This window comes from Triticum dicoccoides, chromosome 6B (assembly GCF_002162155.2).
Source record: "Triticum dicoccoides isolate Atlit2015 ecotype Zavitan chromosome 6B, WEW_v2.0, whole genome shotgun sequence".
Lineage (NCBI taxonomy): Eukaryota > Viridiplantae > Streptophyta > Magnoliopsida > Poales > Poaceae > Triticum > Triticum dicoccoides.
In genome coordinates this window covers 268,041,367-268,062,116 of record NC_041391.1, presented here as the reverse complement: position 1 = coordinate 268,062,116, position 20,750 = coordinate 268,041,367, and the positions used below count along the sequence as shown (strand labels likewise).

Here is a 20,750-nt window from a genome sequence, read left to right as displayed (position 1 = left end):
AAAAGGAACTTTTAGCAGTTGTATTTGCTTGTGATAAATTCAGACCCTATATTGTTGATTCTAACGTAACTATTCACACAGATCATGCTGCTATTAAATATCTTGTGGAAAAGAAAGATGCAAAACCTAGACTTATTAGATGGGTTCTCTTGTTGCAAGAATTTGATTTACATATTGTTGATAGAAAAGGAGCTGAGAACCCCGTTGCAGACAACTTATCTAGGTTAGAGAATGTTCTTGATGACCCACTACCTATTGATGATAGCTTTCCTGATGAACAATTAAATGTCATAAGCACTTCTCATAGCACTCCATGGTATGTTGATTATGCTAATTATATTGTTGCTAAATTTATACCACCTAGCTTCACATACCAACAAAAGAAAAAGTTTTTCTATGACTTGCGACATTACTTTTAGGATGACCCACATCTTTATAAAGAAGGGGTAGATGGTGTTATTAGACGTTGTGTACCTGAGCATGAACAGGAACAGATCCTACGCAAGTGTCACTCCGAAGCTTATGGAGGACACCACACTGGAGATAGAACTGCACATAAGGTATTGCAATCCGGTTTTTATTGGCCTACTCTCTTCAAGGATGCCCGTAAGTTTGTTTTGTCTTGCGACGAATGTCAAAGAATTGGTAATATTAGTAGACGTCAAGAAATGCCTATGAATTATTCACTTGTTATTGAACCATTTGATGTTTGGGGCTTTGATTATATGGGACCTTTTCCTGCCTCTAATGGATATACACATATTTTAGTTGCTGTTGATTACGTTACTAAGTGGGTAGAAGCTATTCCAACTAGTAGTGTTGATCATAACACTTCTATTAAAATGCTTAAGGAAGTTATTTTTCCGAGGTTTGGAGTCCCTAGATATTTAATGACTGATGGTGGTTCACACTTTATTCATGGTGCTTTCCGCAAGATGCTTGCTAAATATGACGTTAATCATATAATTGCGTCTCCATATCACCCGCAGTCTAGTGGTCAGGTAGAATTGAGCAATAGAGAGCTCAAATTAATTTTGCAAAAGACTATCAATAGGTCTAGAAAGAATTGGTCCAAGAAACTGAATGACGCGTTGTGGGCCTATAGAACTGCATATAAGAATCCTATGGGTATGTCTCCGTATAAAATGGTTTATGGAAAAGCATGTCACTTACCTCTCAAACTGGAACATAAGGCATACTGGGCAATTAAAGAGCTCAAGTATGATTTCAAACTTGCCTGTGAGAAGAGGTTATTTCATATTAGCTCACTTGATGAATGGAGAACCCAAGCTTATGAAAATGCCAAGTTGTTTAAAGAAAAAGTTAAGAGATGGCATGACAAAAGGATACAAAAGCTTGAGTTTAATGTAGGTGATTATGTATTGCTATACAACTCTTGTTTAAGATTTTTTGCAGGAAATCTTCTCTCTAAATGGGAAGGTCTCTACGTTATCGAGGAGGTCTATCGTTCCGGTGCCATAAAAATCAACGACTTCGCAGGCACAAATCCGAAGGTGGTAAACGGTCAAAGGATCAAACACTATATCTCAGGTAATCCTATAAATGTTGAAACTAATATTATTGAAACTGTAACCCCGGAGGAATACATAAAGGACACTTTCCAGAATGTTCCAGACTCCGAAAAGGAATAGGTATGTGGTACGGTAAGTAAACCGACTCCAAAACAATTTTTAAGGCAATATTTCTCCGTTTTGGAATATTTAGAAAATAGAAAAATAAGTAGCAAACCGGGGAGGACACGAGGCCTCCACGAGGGTGGAGGGCGCGCCCTACCCCCCTGGGCGCGCCCCCTACCTCGTGAGCACCTCGTGTGCCCTCCGGACTCCGTTTCCTTGCATGATACGTATTTTGGTCGGTAAAAATTCATTATATATATAATCCCGAAGGTTTTGACTCTCGTATCACGCAAATCTCCCCTGTTCTTGTTTCGAGCTGTTTTTCTGACAGGTCTAGATCATCATGACGGCCCCAAGTGCTTCCAAGGACAAGTTCTTCGAGAAGGTGATCAACCCTTACCTCGCGGAGGTACTGCGACACCCTCAAACCATTGAGATGCATGATGGGTTGTTGCACATCCGCGATGTTGAGGGACCAAAGGGAACCGGAAGCGTGGAGTCGAGGCTCGAAGCAATGGAGCAACAAGTTTTCAAGTGCCAGGGGATGGTGGAGCGTGGAATCAATGCTACCCACAAGATGCTCGTGGAGTTCACCAACAACTACGAGTCGGATGCCAAGAAGACCGAGGAGGCCATCTTCAAGCTACATGAGAAGATCGAGCACCTCAAGCCCAAATCTATGATCTGCAAAACCAAAACCGTGAGTATGAATATAGATTCAAAAGGATGAGTTTGGCTACAGATTTGAGGATTCCGGAGACTCGATCATCCTTCTATGATGGTGAGCCTATGCCATGGAAGGTGGACGACAAGCTTGCATCATCAACAACACCTCCACCGCCAACAACAAAGAAGGAGACATAATCACATGGGTATGGGCACTCCCCTTGGCAACTGCCAAGCTTGGGGGAGGTGCCCTGGTATCGTATCACCATCACAACTCCTATCTTTACCGTTTTTCTTAGTTCAATCCTATTAGTAGTATCTTGATTTAGTAGAATAAAGTCATGGCATGATCTAGTTTTGAGTTTTGCTTTATGATCCTTCTTTGTAATCGAGTCCGTGAGCTATATAATAAAGATTAGTGTTGAGTCAAGGGCTTGAGTATTTTGCCATGATCTTGGGTGATTAGAAGAAAAGGAATAAAAAGAATCAAAGAGTTCATATTGATCTTAGTGAAAGTAATGACTCCACATAGAAAGAGTATGATGATTAAAAGTTGTTGGTAATTGTCAAATATAGCTTTGGTCATCATTGCAATTAATAGGAAGTAATAAGGAAAGAGAGGTTTCACATATAGATATATTATCATTGACATATTTTATGATTGGGAGCACTCATTAAAATATGACATGCTAAAAGAGTTGATGTTGGACAAGGAAGACAACATAATGAGTTATGTTTTCTTACATATGAGATAAAGTATGTTGTCATGGATCCTCTACCGTGTTGAGCTTGCCTTTCCCCCTCATGCTAGCCAAATTCCTAGCACCAAGTAGAAATACTACTTGTGCTTCCAAATACCCTTAAACCAGTTTTGCCATGAGAGTCCACTATATCTACCTATGGATTGAGTAAGATCCTTCAAGTAAGTTGTCATCGGCGCAAGCAACAAAAATTGCTCTCTAAATATGCATGGTTTATTAGTGCGGAGAAAATAAACTTTGTACGAACTTGTTGTGGACGCAATAAAAGCGACGAACTGCATAATAAAGGTCCACATGCAAGGGGAAATATAAAGTGACGTTCTTTTGCATTAAGATTTTGTTCATCAACCCTAAACGCGCATGACAACCTCTGCTTCCCTCTGCGAAGGGCCTATCTTTTATTATTATCCTCTACCTTATGCAAGAGTCACGGTGATCTTCACCTTCCCTTTTTATTTTATCCTTTGGCAAGCTCAGCATGTTGGAAAGAACATGATATATATATATCTAATTGGATGTGGGGGAGCATGAATTATTATTGTTGACATTACCCTTGAGGTAAAAGGTTGTGGGGCAAAACTATAAGCCCCTATCTTTCTCTGTGTCCAATTAAAACTCTGTAACCACAAGTATTGCGTGAGTGTTAGCAATTATGAAGGACTAAGTGATAGTTGAGTATGTGGACTTGCTTTTAAGCTCTGACATAGACTCTTTCCGATGTTATGATAAATTGCAATTGCTTAAATGACTGAGATTATAATTGTTGGTGCTCAATAAGGTTTCTGATTCATACTTTGGCTTTATGAAAAGATACTCACTTGAATATGAGTAATCATATGACAAATCCTATTTATGTTGTTGTTATAGAAATAATCATGATGCCTTCATGTCCGTATTTTATTTTTATCGACGCCTCTACCTCTAAACATGAGGACCTATTTATTGTTATCGGCTTTTCGCTTGAGGACAAGCGAGGTCTAAGCTTGGGGGAGTTGATACGTCCATTTTGCATCATGCTTTTATATCAATATTTATTGCATTATGGGCTGTTATTCCACGTTATGTCACAATACTTATGGCTATTCTCTCTTCTTTTACAAGGTTTACATGAAGAGGGAGAATGCCGGCAGCTGGAATTCTGGGCTGGAAAAGGAGAAAATATTGGAGGCCTATTCTGCGCAACTCCAAAAGTCCTGAAACTCCACGGAATATCTTAAAATAAATAAAGAAAAATCGTCGCCAAAGATGAAGGCCAGGGGGCCCACACCCTGCTCACGAGGGTGCCCCCCTGGGCGCGCCCCCCTACCTCGTGGGCCCCCTGGTGGCTCTCTGACGCCCATCTTCTCCTATATGAAGTCTTTCGATGAGAAAAAAATAGAAGGCAACCTTTCGGGACGAGACTCCGCCGCCACAAGGCGGAACCTTGGCGGAACCAATTTAGGGCTCCGGCAGAGCTGTTCTGCCAGGGACACTTCCCTCTGGGAGGGGGGAATCATCACCATCGTCATCACCAACGCTCCTCTCTTCAGGAGAGGGCAATCTCCATCAACATCTTCGCCAGCACCATCTCATCTCCAACCCCTAGTTCATCTCTTGTATCCAATTCTTGTCTCCAAGTCCGGGATTGGTGCTAGTAGGTTGCTAGTAGTGTTGATTACTCCTTGTAGTTGATGCTAGTTGGTTTATTTGGTGGAAGATCATATGTTCAGATCCTTTATGCACATTATTACCCCTCTAATTATGAACATGAATATGCTTTGTGAGTAATTATGTTTGTTCCTTAGGACAAGGGAGAAGTCTTGCTATTAGTAGTCATGTGAATTTGGTATTCGTTCGATATTTTGATAAGATGTATGTTGTCTAGCCTCTAGTGGTGTTCTGTGAACGTCGACTACATAACACTTCACCATTATTTGGGCCTAGAGGAAGGCATTGGGAATTAATAAGTAGATGATGGGTTGCTAGAGTGACAGAAGCTTAAACCCTAGTTTATGCGTTGCTTCGTAAGGGGCTGATTTGGATCCATATGTTTCATGCTATGGTTAGGTTTACCTTAATACTTTCGTTGTAGTTGCGGATGCTTGCAATAGAGGTTAATCATAAGTGGGATGCTTGTTCAAGTAAGAACAGCACCCAAGCACCGGTCCACCCACATATCAAATTATCAAAGTACCGAACGCGAATCATATGAGCGTGATGAAAACTAGCTTGACGATATTCCCATGTGTCCTCGGGAGCGCTTTTCCTATTATAAGAGTTTGTCCAGGCTTGTCCTTTGCTACAAAAAGGATTGGGCCACCTTGTTGCACTTTATTTACTTTTGTTACTTGTTGCTCGTTACAATTTATCCTATCACAAAACTATCTGTTACCACTTATTTCAGTACTTGCAGAGAATACCTTGCTGAAAACCGCTTATAATTTCCTTCTGCTCCTCGTTGGGTTCGACACTCTTACTTATCGAAAGGACTACGATAGATCCCCTATACTTGTGGGTCATCAATAAGTTCCACATCGGGTCCATGGGCATGAACACAAGGCTCAAGGTCGACTCCCACTTCTCTAATGCACAAGTTTTCATTTACTTCTTGTCTTTGACAAAGTTGTAGAATTGAAAATTTATCCAAAGAAATGTCAGTCGATATAACCCGCATAATCTTCGGGTTCACACAGATTAGGGAAGGCGTAGGCTCAACCCGCTGCGGCATCTTAGGAACATTTACCACAAACTTCACAAGTAAATAACTCAAGCCTGGAAGTAGAGTATGCTTAACAAGAGCGGGGGATACAATTTACCAAAAGCATTATGTATCCAAGGAAAGGCTCACAAGGTTACTGAATATGAAGGACGATGTCGGATAAAATCCAACAAGGGATCTGGTGGTCCACAAGGGATATGATGTGAGCATCGATACTCAACAAGAAGAAGAAAGAATGCAAGGAGATTAGATTATAGAAACAACTGACTAAATCAAGGCTCAAAAGCAACGGATTTACGATTTCCAAAATATCAAGGGATCAGAAGCAAATGCTCTGACCAAGGATGGATAAGTTGAATAGACTTAGGGCACAATCAATGGCAATCTAATTGGCCGAGAACCAGATCATGTTTGGGAGGACGTCTGAGCCGGAAAGATAATCTATAAGGATCAGCTGATGATTGCGACACAGACATATCAAATCAAAAGACTCAAGATGATAATGACAAAGGACGTCAATGGATACTGCTAGGCATATGGAATTAACTAGAGCGTAGGCAGGTAAGACCTTCTAGAGCAATAGGCGATAGAGGTCATCGAAAGCTCGGATTGTATTAAAAAGTATCTTATGAAGCATAAGAATAACTAGGGATGAAGGTATGAATGACAACGTAGGTAGTTACGCATAAGGATTTATCGGTGTTAGGGATTGCAACGACGAAGGGCACAAGAGTCTCGAGAAAACTTCAGAGAGTATCTTCAGAAACTTCTAGTGCACCAAGTAATCATCTAGAGTGAGGGGCTCTCCGGGAGAAAGTATTTACGAGAACCTAGAGTTGTTAGCAAAATCAGTTAACCCGAATAGAAGAGAGATTAGATTCCCAGAGTAAGTACGAGGAATAAAAGATCCTAGTACCACCCAATGGCGATGTGGGCCCGTAAGCCACACAGCCATGTTAGTAAAACAATTTTTCAAAGACTAGAGTCAACTTCGGCCAAGGAGTTGGAAAGAGGGATCCTACATGCAGTCGGCTCTGATACAAACTTGTGACGCCCCTGATTCAATTGTACACTAATCATACACGCAAATGTGTACGATCAAGATCAGGGACTCATGGGAAGATATCACAACACAACTCTAGACACAAATCAAAATAATGCAAGCTTTATATTACAAGCCAGGGGCCTCGAGGGCTCGAATACATATCTCGATACACAAGAGTCAGCGGAAGCAACAATATCTGAGTACACACATAAGTTAAACAAGGATGCCTTAAAGAAGGCTAGCACAAAAGCAACACGATCGAAGAGGCAAGGCCTCCTGCCTGGGACCTCCTAACTACTCCTGGTCGTCGATGGTCTCCATGTAGTAGCATCCATCGGCGGTGGCATCTGGCTCCAAGGATCCACCATCTGGTTGCATCAACCGGAAAGAAGAAAGAAGGGGGAAAAGGGGTAGCAAAGCAACCGTGAGTACTCATCCAAAGTACTCGCAAGCATCAGAGCTTTACTAAGTATGCATTGGTATCAAATGGAAGGGTTGTATCTATGGACTGAACTGCAGCATGCCAGAATAAAGGGGGAAGGCCTAGCCTATCAAAGACTAGCATCTTCAAGCATCTCCAAGCATCTTGCAGCATGTAGAAGAGTAAAGAGTAGCAGTTTATATTTAACAAACATGTTGTAGTATCAACGCCCAGAGATCCTTCCTCGACTCCCTATGAGAAAGCAATCCCGGAGCCACATATCCATCACATATCTCAAGTATCCATTTCTAGTTATATAAGATCAGGATATAAGTCTGGACGTCCATTACCGCGGACATGCTATTTGAATATGTAACTTCCCTGTAGGGGTGCACCACGTTACCCAACATGCTCGATCACTCTGGCCGGACACACCTTTCTGGGTCAATGCCCGGCCTCGGAAGATCAACACGTCACAGCCCTACCTAGGCTCAGCAGAGAGGTCCCCGTCGGTCTACATCCTAAGTACTCCGGGGTCTGGGCCCATCGCCCGTTGCACTCCGGATCATTGTGCACAGGGTGGATACCAGCACCACCCGTGAAGTGGATGGCACGATCCGGCCCGGCCACAATGCTGAACTGGATGTCTGACAAAGCTTCTGCTGATACTGTGACGTCGAGGCCCATATCTATTCTCGCGTGGTGGTTAGTGCTTAAAGGCCAGAGTCCAACTCAGAACAAATACCCAAACCTGTTAGTGCATTGGGGGCTCACGGAAACAAGCAGAGACTCACAATAAGGTGACCCCGTCGCCCCATCTCATGGACTTACGGCAAGGGCCCAGACTGCCCGGCCGTGCCACGTGGAAAACTCGCGGGTGCTCAACGGGCCCTCCCGACTTTCACATCAACTCGTGTGTACCCCTCCGGGATGACACGACTTCAACAATGATCTCAAGTAAAGTCAAGGTAACTGTGTGTCCAGACATCAAGGGGAAAACCCGAGGAATCACCCCCGGTGGATTCCACTCAATGTAATCATCAAGGTGAACGTAAGAGGGACCACCCTCGAGGTTCACACTTGAGGTGTTGAACGACAGAGCTGTATCGGGAATGGTGAAAGAGGAAATCACCCTCGATGACCATGACCGAATAGCTACACTACAGAATTATCATCAGGAGTGCGTTATGAGGGATCACCCTCGGCACTCGATAGTAGCTCTGCAAAGTCGAGCAACAAAAGGGGCATGATGTGATGTGAGGTGTCAGGCTCTGGTCATCGATCACGTTGATCGAGTCATCAAAGATGAAGCAGGGGCAACAAGGACAAGGTGGGGGTCACTGATGGGTCTCTAACCAACCTATACTAAGAAGTTTAGGATAAGCAGGTAAGGTCCAATGAGCAGGTTACAAAAGCAGGCTATGCATCAGAATAGGAGCAAACAATAACAGTAGCAAAATCTAATGCAAGCATGAGAGAATGGAATGGGCGATATCGGGATGATCAAAGGGGGGGTTGCCTGGTTGCTCAGGCGAGAAGGAGGGGTCGTCATCGACGTAGTCGATCACAACGGCATCGGCAGCCATCACCATGTCAACAGTCCATTTGGAGGGGGAGAAACGATAAATACAGAGCAAACAAGTTGATGCAGAGCATCCTACGGACATCACCATGTCAAGAGTCCATTTGTCAAGTGACACGTGCGACATCTACTTCACATACACAAAGGTGAATCATCTCCTTTACACGTGCTCACTTGACACTCTCGAGGATGGTATACTACTTGACACTTCTCCCGTGTGCATGCATAGGTATTGTCGGAACCTCACGGATGTCGAGGAGGAGTGCGAGCGCAAGTGTACGTCTACACCATCCGCGAGGGAAGCATGGAAGAGAAGATGAAAGAAAGGAGAAGAAGACGGAGCAGCGACTGAAGCTAGCCCGGACATCCGGACCTCCGTCCGGATCATCCGGACCCAGCCGGATCATCCGGGTCCCCCTCCGGATCATCCGGATAACCGCGCTGAGGATACCCGAAGGTTTCTCCTGAAGCCGGATCATCCGGGCCACCTCCCGGATCATCCGGACGACGGCCGGATCATCCGGACCCCCATCCGGATCATCCGGGCCTTGCCTGCGTGCAACGTTTCGGGCCGAGGCCCATGTACCCATTCGCCCCCTCACTTACCCCTTCGCCCACTAGACTATAAATAGACCTCCTCCTCCCCATTTTTAGGGTTAGCAAATATGATAGCTCATTCTTAGGTGAGCTTTGCTCCTACCTCTACTCTTGAGAGAGAGAGACTACCACTCCCATGGAGTTCAAGACCTCCATGTGAGAAGATCCTGCGGGATATCATCAAGACCCCCTTGTGGGAAGATCCATCTAGGATATCATCAAGACCTCCTCTTGGAGATGAACCTTACCTTGTATCTTTCCCTTTGTTGTTCATGTACCTTGTGATCTTGTGTGTTTGATTGTCTAGTGGATGTGTGATTTGGACTTGTTCTTGAGTGTTTCCCCTTGTGATTTCTCCCCGTTCTTCCCCGTGTTCATCGTGTTCTTCGAGGGATCCCACTCCAAACGTGAAAGATCGACGCTATAGGGTTCCACCCTACATCATATGGTATCATGAGCCACGTTGATCACGTTTTTGGAGCCCCTACCCCTCTTTTTCTAGCTTGATTTTGTTGATTTTGTCCTAAATCCGAAAATCCCCACCAAAAATAGCCCCAATTTTTTTTTGTGATTTGTTGGTTTGATGATGTTTTGTTGATTTTGATCCGTGGATTTGCTTGGTTTCAAGTGGATCTAGCATTTCCCCAAGTTTCCCCACCTTCCATCCACGAAATCTCGTCAATTTTGACCCCAAAATCCCCAAATTCCGCCCAAAAATTCGTCCCCGAGAGGAAATCCCGAGCAGTTTGACCTGCCCGGATCATCCGGACCTTCTCCCGGATCATCCGGACACCTTCCGGATCAGCTGGACCCTCTCCCGGACGTCCGGATAACCCACGCACCCAGAAAACAGAACCGGAGCTGACTGACCCGGATCATCCGGATGTACACCCGGATCATCCAGATCTAGCCCGGATCATCCGGACCTCCTCCCGGATGTCCGGTTAACCCTGACACTGCTTCGGCTGAAATCTTGTTTTGGCCGTAACTAATTCATCCGAACTCCGTTTTTGACGTTCTTTAGCTCGTTTTGAAGCTATTGACATCCCCCATCCCACAAAAATACCACCAACATCATTTGACTCCATCATATTTTCTGAAATTTGGCAAATTTGCCTAGGCCCTCCACCATATCATCCGCATTACCACCTCCGACTTCCGCAACCTAACCCATTTTGTTCCCCATTGCATATGTGGTTGCTTGAGTAGTGATTCACGTCTCCTAAGGTGTTTCGGCTACTTAGGGACGGTTGCTTCTTCTTCAACCACCACCACCACTTCCACATTAACCTTGTCCACCATACACTTCCGACAACCCCGACTTAACCCAATTTTGTTTGAGTTGTGGCTTGTGTCTCCTAAGGTGTTTCGGCTACTTAGGGACGGCAACTTCAACTCCGACTCGTGTATAGCCCATCATTCCACTTCCGCATTGCCTAGTGCCACACCACCACCGCTTTCCGCTACCACCATTTGACATTTGTCATTTGAGATTTTGAGTTTGCGGTTTTTCCGTTTCCTAAGGTGTTTCAGCTACTTAGGGACGAGTCTCCATCATCTTGGTATCTACACCAAGAACACCGCCACTCATCATCGCAAAGGACGGTAACCTCGACGACACCTTTGTATGTTCCCGTGCAATTGCATTGTTAACCCCTAGCCCATTTTGTGTTACTTGCCTATCGAGACTAGCCATTTGAGTATTGCCGGCAACGTGACTTGTGCACATTAGTGGTCTACACCATCCATTGCATACATACCATATCATCTTGGTATCATATCATCCATTGTGCCTCAAGTTTGTTCCCGCATATACACAATTGCTATCTTGGTTTGTGCATTGTGCAATAGTGGCCATAGAAAAAAAAGAAATAAAGCTTTTAAGCAAAAGAGAAGAGAGCAAAGAAGCTTGTAAGCAAGTGCCATAGCATCATACCACATTGCATATAAGATTGTCATATCCGATCATCTTGGATCATCTTGAAAGAAACACCGGGAACCATACATATATAGCATACTTGGGATAGAAAGTTTATCCATTTTGCATCTTATAGGTTGTGCACAAGTGTCGTATCCGCCTATTGAGCAATCGTGCTAGCGTCTCTCTTGAGTTGTGCAACACGAGCGTTTTCCGTGGATTCCATATTTTGTGCTCATTCCTTGGTTGCACGACCCCATTTATCTATCCGTGTGTGTGTGTGTTTCCGTGTACCTTTCATTGCTATTGGTCTACTTGTTTCGCTTGCGAATTTGTGAATCTCTTTCAACATTATTGACTCTTGCTAACATTTTGCATCAAATTTTTGTGCCACTATCCTCACCGAGCTCTACCATAAGCTTTACTTGATAGGTGTGAGTGAACAAGTCCGGTACCAATTCCACTATTCTTTCATCTCACATTGAGTGACACGGGATACATCCTCAACTTTGGGAAAAGGTAACTTGGTATTGTTTATCTCATTTCCTACTCACCTCTACTCGAGTCTTGTGATGGATAGGCAAGGCATTTCATCTTCGGTCTACAACAACAACGACGAGTTCGATGCCATGAACAACAACTCCGACGCCAAGATGCAAGCTAAAATGGAGGAGATCAAAGCCCTAATCAAGTCCTACAAGCGATCTTCCTCATCTTTGAGAAGACGCTCAAGAGCACATGCTTCCGAGCTACCATCTCCGGTAAGATCACATCGGCATCGACACCATCACCAACAAGAACGTGAAGGTCAAGAGCTCTACATCAACAACCGCTCAATGACTTCACCATCTCCCTTGGCATCTTCGCCAAGCGACTTCAAGGCATCTTCGCCTACGGACATATGGCATCTTCGCCAACAAGAACCCCAAGACTACGCTCAAGAGAAGCTCCCCAAGCTCAAGTCCGCGACTTCCACGAGCTACTACGACCTCAACATCGACCACGCGATTCCTTTCTATGGGACTCAAGAACCCGAGGAGTACCTCGAGTGGGAGCGTTTGATGGACGAATACCTCAAGCTACATCAAGTTCGTCCCGAAGATCAAGTGAAGTGCGCCACAAGAAACTTCCACGACTACGCCTCGATATGGTGGCTTCACACACCTTCGGAGAGCTACGAGATGAGTTGTCCCAAGACGAAGAGAGCTTTACGGCGAGAGTTTGTGCCTCCAACCTACACGGAACAACTTCGACGCCAATTGGAGAACACCACCCAAGGATCCAAGTCCATCGACAAGTACTTCAAGGAGATGATGATTGCCTTGCGACGAGCCGGCGTGGACGACCCCATTTCGATGAAGTTCCACTTCATGATGGGATTGCACAACGACATCTCCAAGACCATCTTCCTCGAGAACTACAAGTCCATCGACGACTACTATATTGGTGCTCTCAAGGCGGAACAAGAACTCATGAAGGCCAAGGCTTCTCCACCCCAAGCAAACTTCGCGGCGACCAAGCTCTACGACAAGCATGAGGCTAGTACCACCAAGATGTCCAAGCCCGACGAGCTCCAAGATGATGCTCCCAAGTTTGACTTCACTGCCATCCCTCTTTGTGGAATTGATGGTGCCGAGTCTACTTCGACTCTTTTTCAAGATGGTGCGGCGACGAGTACGACTACGGAGACCCTCAAGGATCAAGCTTTGGAGGCGAGCGACAAGGTGGCGAGCAAGGATGATGCTTCCATCTTTGGAGGCGAGAGTGATGATGTGCCATCTTCGCCTTCATCTATGGCGATGGTGACGAGATGATCGAGCATGGGATTTTCCCTTCGGTCATGGAGGAGAGTGATGATGTGCCATCTTCGGCCTTCATCCACGGCGACGACGACGAGATGGTTGAGCATGGGATCTTCCCTTCGACCACGGCGACGTATGATGACTTGAGTGACTTGTGCCACCATATTGAGAGTGAGAGTGACTTCACCACTAGCCCCATATATGATGAGTTGCCACAATTCCCATGTGAGGAGAGCCACAACCCCCACCACTTGAGTGAGATGAGTGACTCCACCATACGTGAGTTTGAGTGCACCTATTTTGAGGGAGTGAGTGAACCACCACATAGAGAGAGTGAGATAGTTGATAGGTCTCGTGAGGCCATTTGCATTTCTAACAACTTGACCTCTACCTCTATTGTGTCTTCTCGTTTGGTGCTAGGTCCCATTTATGATGACGCGTCGATCCTCGATGACTTCGTCCTCCCTTTGGACAAGACGATGGCCATGGTGGATTATGATGCACTCCCACATGGTTCCATCAAGATGAAGCTGACCACCATTTGGTCTTTCCCACCTCACCTACACCACTTGAGTGGAATGACAAAGGTAACATAGGTGAAGGTGATGCTCTAGTCCCACTAGTGGACATTCTTGACATTGATTGCTTGCATGATGTTGATCCACCTATTTCCATGCTTCATGCTAGTATGATTTCCCCATGCGATGATTTTCCCATTTATGATGAGTATGATGATTCTCTTGTGGAGTCTATTAGTTGTGATGCCATGTTACATAGGATTTCTTGTGACAATTCTTTAGGTCACATCATGTTTGATAATCCGCTTGACTTTTCATATGCTATGCATGAGATCAACCATATGTCTTATTTGCAATCTCTTCATAGTGACTATGCATATGCCATTAAAATAAACCCAATTTGCACATATGGCATAGATGACAAGCCCATGGTTATTGGCATTTGTTTTTCTTGTGATGATATTGATATGCTCCCTTTGCATCATTTATCTCATATGCCATGCCATGACCACCTAGCTTCGGATATGCATTGTTTTGGATGTTGTCCATTTTCTCCATGTGATGTTTTCGATATTGCTCATGAGGAGACCCCCATAGTTTCCTCATACATTTTAGGAGATTTTGATCCATCCCATCCATTGCATGATCCCAATACGTGTGTGCGCCATATGCTCCCCATGAATAAACATGCTTTTGATGTGCCTTATACTTGTTTGCTCAATTTGTGTCCCCATCGTGTCATACATAACAACTATTCTTTCATGATGGATGACATGTTCCTATACCATGCATCAAATTTCTTTGAGCGATGCCTATCTTGTGCTAACTCACACGTGCACATACACATCATGATGGATGATGTGTATATTTACCACACACACAATTTATTTCGTTTGTGTCTCTTTTGTGTAGGTACCCAGGAATACTTGTCAACCTCGCAATCCCACGAGTTGACAAAACGAGCTCTTGAGAGAAATGACGATTTGGGATCCCGTGGACTATCCTTACCACCGTTCCCTTCGTGCAAGGACTACGCGCAACTCCTCTACTTGGCTCTCACACGGCTATGGGCCATTTACCACTTCTCACATTATGCTCATTTTACCGTGTTCACTTTGCATGCTATGCTTGCTTCTATGCCTTTGTCATGCAATTGTGACCCTTGTTTGCATCTACCCATGATTCTCCATTATGATATTCCTATGTGTATTTGCATGCTTGGTGGAGATCCTTGTTGCTTTTGCCATGTTTATCATGTGCCCCATTCTATTGATGCTTGTTGTGCTGGGAGAGTCATGATGACCCATTGCTATTCACATTTGGCCTCTCGCCAATACATTCATGATATTGTACTCATATCTTGCTTTCATGCTTGTGCTATGACTTGTGAATTATTCATGCCCACTATTTGCACCAATGACATGTTTTCCATGATTCCTCCTAGTATGTTGCATCTTCGCACTACTAGCTTGCTTGATTTGATAGCTATGAATGCTCTCTATATTGCATCACCCATGTTCCACTACTTGCTTTCTTGGGTTGATGACATATATGCTCATGCCTCTCACATGATATATCTTGATCATTGTCTCTTGTGTTATAAGTGCTCATCTCATGCGGTTGATGACAACCATCTATATGCTTTGCACATGATTCATATTGCTTCGTGTCATATATCTCCATGTGTTGCCTCTCTCATGCTAGATTTGCCATGTATTGAGTGCAACAATGATTCTCTTCTTGCTCATGAGATTGCCCCCATAGCATTCTCGCATATATTTGAAGATTTTGACATAATTCTTGTGAAGCATGCTTGTCTTACTTCTTTGCACCATATACCTAGTGCCATGAATATTTCCATTGTTGCATCATATTATTCATGCACTTGTGCTTCTAATGGTTATGTGCAAAAGATGAGAACCATCATGATGGATGATGTGTTTATCTACCATGTGCATACGTTCTTTCTTTTGTTTTGTGCATGTGTAGGATACTTGGGCTTCGTGTCGACTTCCACTTCACGTGAGTTGACCATTCGAGCTCTTGAGAGCGAGCCTCATACACTCGATCATGGCACGCTTCTACACCATACTTCCTACCACTTCAAGGACATTGTGAAGAATGCACAAGGACATGCCTTCAAGGTGACATCTTTCTTGAGCATGGATATTGCGGATAATACTACTTGTGTTGCTTGCACCGTGAGACTTATTGGTCATCTTGGACCACTTGATTGCGCACTTGCTAGAGATCTTGCTTTGACTTGCCATTATCACATTCCCATGCATCATGATATATATGCCTTGTGTGTTGCATCCAATTCTTGGACTACTTGCTACTATCATATGGTTGGTTGCACCAATATCATTTCTTCACATATGTCATGTCCCTTTGCTTGTCACATGCTTGACTTGATTGCCTCACACATGATGAACAATTGCTCTTTCTGTTGTGTTGAGTGCCACACTATATTCACTACACCTTATGCACATTATGTTTCGATTGTCTTGCACTTGACCCATGTGTTTAGACATCTTATCTTATTTGATGTTGTGAATGATTCCTATGCCTACCATAGACCTTTCATTGAGCGCTTTGCCCATGTTTGCTATGAACTTGAGGTGGATGCTTATGCTCTTGTCACACATATTTGCATCTCTACCTCACATTTACATGCTTGTCCCCATGATATCTTTCCTTGTGCTCAATTTATGTGCTTACATGCCATGTCACAATCCTTTGTCAAACAATACGCTATGCTTGATGACAACACTTGTTTGGTGAGTCACCTCTTGAATGCTTGGTTTTGAACTAACGCTAACCACATTTGTTTTTCCAAGTGTTTGTTGTCCTTGATCATTTTGAAGGAATCCCAAGACGGTGCGACATTGGAGAGTGCCCATTGCGAGCTTGAAGATGACGAGTACTTGGTGAACGTCCACTTCCTCACGGCGAAGCCATCTCTTTCCCATGGTGATTTGGTTTTCGATCCGAGGTCGGATCTTTCCCAAGGGGGAGGGGATGATGCGGAGCATCCTACGGACATCACCATGTCAAGAGTCCATTTGGCAAGTGACACGTGCGACATCTACTTCACATACACAAAGGTGAATTATCTCCTTTACACGTGCTCACTTGGCACTCTCGAGGATGGTATACTACTTGACACTTCTCCCGTGTGCATGCATAGGTATTGTCGGAACCTCACGGATGTCGAGGAGGAGTGCGAGCGCAAGTGTACGTCTACACCATCCGCGAGGGAAGCATGGAAGAGAAGACGAAAGAAAGAAGAAGAAGACGGAGCAGCGGCTGAAGCTAGCCCGGACATCCGGACCGCCGTCCGGATCATCCGGACCCAGCCGGATCATCCGGGTCCCCCTCCGGATCATGCGGATAACCGCGATGAGGATACCCGAAGGTTTCTCCTGAAGCCGGATCATCCGGGCCACCTCCCGGATCATCCGGACGACGGCTGAATCATCCGGGCCTTGCCTGCGTGCAATGTTTCGGGCCGAGGCCCATGTACCCATTCGCCCCCTCACTTACCCCTTCGCCCACTAGACTATAAATAGACCTCCTCCTCCCCATTTTTAGGGTTAGCAAATATGATAGCTCATTCTTAGGTGAGCTTTGCTCCTACCTCTACTCTTGAGAGAGAGAGACTACCACTCCCATGGAGTTCAAGACCTCCATGTGAGAAGATCCTGCAGGATATCATCAAGACCCCCTTGTGGGAAGATCCATCTAGGATATCATCAAGACCTCCTCTTGGAGATGAACCTTACCTTGTATCTTTCCCTTTGTTGTTCATGTACCTTGTGATCTTGTGTGTTTGATTGTCTAGTGGATGTGTGATTTGGACTTGTTCTTGAGTGTTTCCCCTTGTGATTTCTCCCCGTTCTTCCCCATGTTCATCGTGTTCTTCGAGGGATCCCACTCCAAACGTGAAAGATCGACGCTATAGGGTTCCACCCTACATCACAAGTGCAATACTAAGCACGACAAGGTAACAAGAAGCACTAGGGGTGTTCTATCGCAGGGCTACACGATACCGACGAAGGAAGATAACATCCGAGAATGTTTTCCCGAAGTTTGGCATTTCCGGACAGGCGAAACGGAGGGGAAAGGTTGCATGTTTGCTATGCTAGGGGCGTGTGGCGGACGAATGGGCCGCATATTTGGATTCGTCTTGTTGTTCTGAGCAACTTTCATGTAGAAAACATTTTCATCCGAGTTACAGATTAATTTATATTAATTTTCAAGGATTAAACCATTTCTAAAAATAACAGGATTTATCTTTACCTACCTAATTTTTTTTCTTTCCCTACTAATAAAGCACGGAGTGCTTCTGGTCGTACGTCATCGTCACTTTTGCAAAAACGTCCCCCAGTTTCTGAGAAATTAACCCGCAGTCCAGAAACAAGTGAGAAAAAACGATTCGATTGAGGCCGACGCGAAGTGGAGACAGAGCCGAGGATAGCGCTCAGCCAGAGAGAGAGAGAGAGAGTACAGAGATGGATGAGCTTGCGCCACTGGACGCAGCACCACCACAACCGAGCCAGCCACATCTCGCCAGAGGCAGACGCCGAGCACCACTGCCCCGACAGCCTCCCGCGCCTCCGCCACAGGCCCGCCTTGCAGGCCACTTGCGGCCATGGACCAGGTCTTCGGCGCCGAGTACGTCTTCCTCCACGTCCATCGCTCCAACCGCGCCGGCTTGAACCTCTACACCTCCACCCTCGGCTACCAGATCCACGACATCGAGGCCAAGTACTATGCTGACAGCGAGGACGCCTACGACATGCGCAAGATGCTGCGTCAGCCCGTGCCCAAGAAGCACCACCGCAACCACACCGGCCGCGGCTGCTGCTCCCACGAATCCCCTACTGCCGCGGCTGCCGGCTCGTCCCCGACTTCCCCTTCGCCGGAGAAGAAGGCCGACGAACGCGAAGTCTCCAATCACCGCTGCCAGATCTGGCGAGCAACCGAGCCACCACTGCAAACCGACCATGTAGCCCCCGTCGGCCACCCACCCACCAGAGAGGGGCTCCGCCACCACGGCATGGGGACGCTGCTCCCCGCCACCGCGCGCTGGGCCCTCCGCCGCAGGCCCGACCGAGGCAAGTGGGCCGCGGCTGGACGAGGCGCTTACCCTCCTTGCAGTCAACGCGAGCCGCGAGCAGAGGAAGCAGCGAGGATGAGCAGTGCGGGGTCGGCCGGACTTGGAAGGGAAGCATGCCTGGCGCAGGTGGCGAGGCTGTGGACGTCCAAATCGGGACGGATCCGAGGCTGTTGGTCGGGGGCGAGGCTGCTGGACGTCCGGAGCATGGGCGGCGGCTGAGCAGGAGGCTAGATCGAACGACGATGGAGGAGCTCCAAAATCTGATGGTTCCTCACCGACAGAAGGGGTTGCTTCCCTGGATATAGAAGAAAAGAAGGTAGAGCATCGGGTGGATGGAGAAGAAGAGGAGGAAGCATGGCGTGTTCTGGATAAGGGGGCACGTAGTGGGAAGTGGGCGGTGGCTTGTTGTCGCTAGATGATGTGCTGGACCCGAAGCTGCTGGATGCTATGTATGCACCAATTTACAATTTTTTTTGGATGAACATCCATTATAATTACTTCCTCATTAAAGAAATATAAACATTCTTATATTTTTTTAGGGAGTACTTTCTACTGGATTCATAATTTAATATTCATGCCTACCACATCTTACAAATACAGATCATATATAACAATATTTCTTGTGGCATAGTTTAAAAATGAGTGGAATATTGAAAAGAGATAAGATTTCGTAAGGGAGAAGATATCTGGGGCTCACCGATACTTGCTCATTATCAAGATATTCCTCGACTTTGGATGTCACTGATGTCTTGGTAAGATAGGGAGGAGAGAGGGAGGGATGAAGAGCACAGAGAGTGCAACAACGGTGCATCTTGCTCGCGTCCTGGTTCGCCTTGCACGACGGCTTGGGGGGGGGAGGGTGTGCTCCTAATACTGGCGACAACATGTCAACCAAAGAGCGCAAAGCATTATAAACTCTTTACTTTCCGACCATCATATTTTGGAAGTGGGAAAGTATAAATATAAATTAACGATAATAGGGATTGCGAGATATTATATGTTCTATTTGAAGCTGCTACAAGTATGTGAATGATGCACATTTTCGCATTGAAGAAGTAGTTTTTGATCTATCAGTTTTCTATAATTCTTTCTATGCAGGCTTATTGAATATGAACAACTCATTAGAAACTATCTAATTTCTTTATAGCGGGTTGAAGGAGTAGGTTTTATTAGCAGAGAAGAAGATTATGAGCTTTTGGAATACAATAGAATCTTCATAAAGTGTATCTTTATGAGTCTTACAACCAATTTAATTGGAAAGTTATATTATTCATCATGACAGGTAAACTCTGAAATACCACACAAACTTTCAGATTCATTTTATACCAGTTGCAACGCACGGGCTTTTTTTTGCAAGCCCCCATTTATTACTATTTATTAAAATTTATTTGAAATTTCCACGTTTAACCTTATCATCAACATTTATTAAAATTGGATATAAAAAATGATGCACAATGGCATATAAAGTAGGTTTTTTTCCTAAGCTAACCACACTTGCGAGGAATACATGCTTTTTTGACATATATGCAGCAGGTTGTGTTCCTTTTTTTGTCCGGTGCAACGCACGAGCATTTGTACTATATATATATATATATATATATATATATATATATATATATATATATATATATATATATATATATATATATATATATATACCTATATATCTTATCTTATCTTATCTTATCTTATCTTACCTACTAATAAAGCAGCGATTGCTTCTGGTCGTCCGTCGCGTTATTTTATATAAACACCCCTGCCTTTTTCGTTAATTAACCCGCAGTACATGGCTAAATCAGAACGAACCTAATACCACATCGGTTAATTACACCTAATCTCACCAGTTCATATAGGTACACATCGATTATTCAACAAGCGATCACAAAAATCAGCAAACAGAGGTGAGGATAATTAGAAGGGGAACGGAGACGGTCGAGGGCAGTCGAATCCGAACGGATCCGGTCTGGTGGAGGCAGATCCGGA

The 20,750-nt window shown here is 44.9% G+C and overlaps 1 protein-coding gene across 1 annotated transcript in view; it reads left to right on the top strand.

The window, feature by feature from the left end:
• The window catches only part of LOC119321088, a 114,734-nt gene extending 95,434 nt beyond the window's left edge, over positions 1-19,300 (top strand). Inside the window, exon 2 of the mRNA XM_037594926.1 lies at positions 18,169-19,300. Within this exon, the coding sequence (XP_037450823.1) occupies positions 18,169-18,986 (818 nt within the window). The 3' untranslated portion in view covers positions 18,987-19,300. The remainder of the gene's footprint in view (positions 1-18,168) is intronic.
• The last annotated feature ends 1,450 nt before the right edge of the window (positions 19,301-20,750 follow it).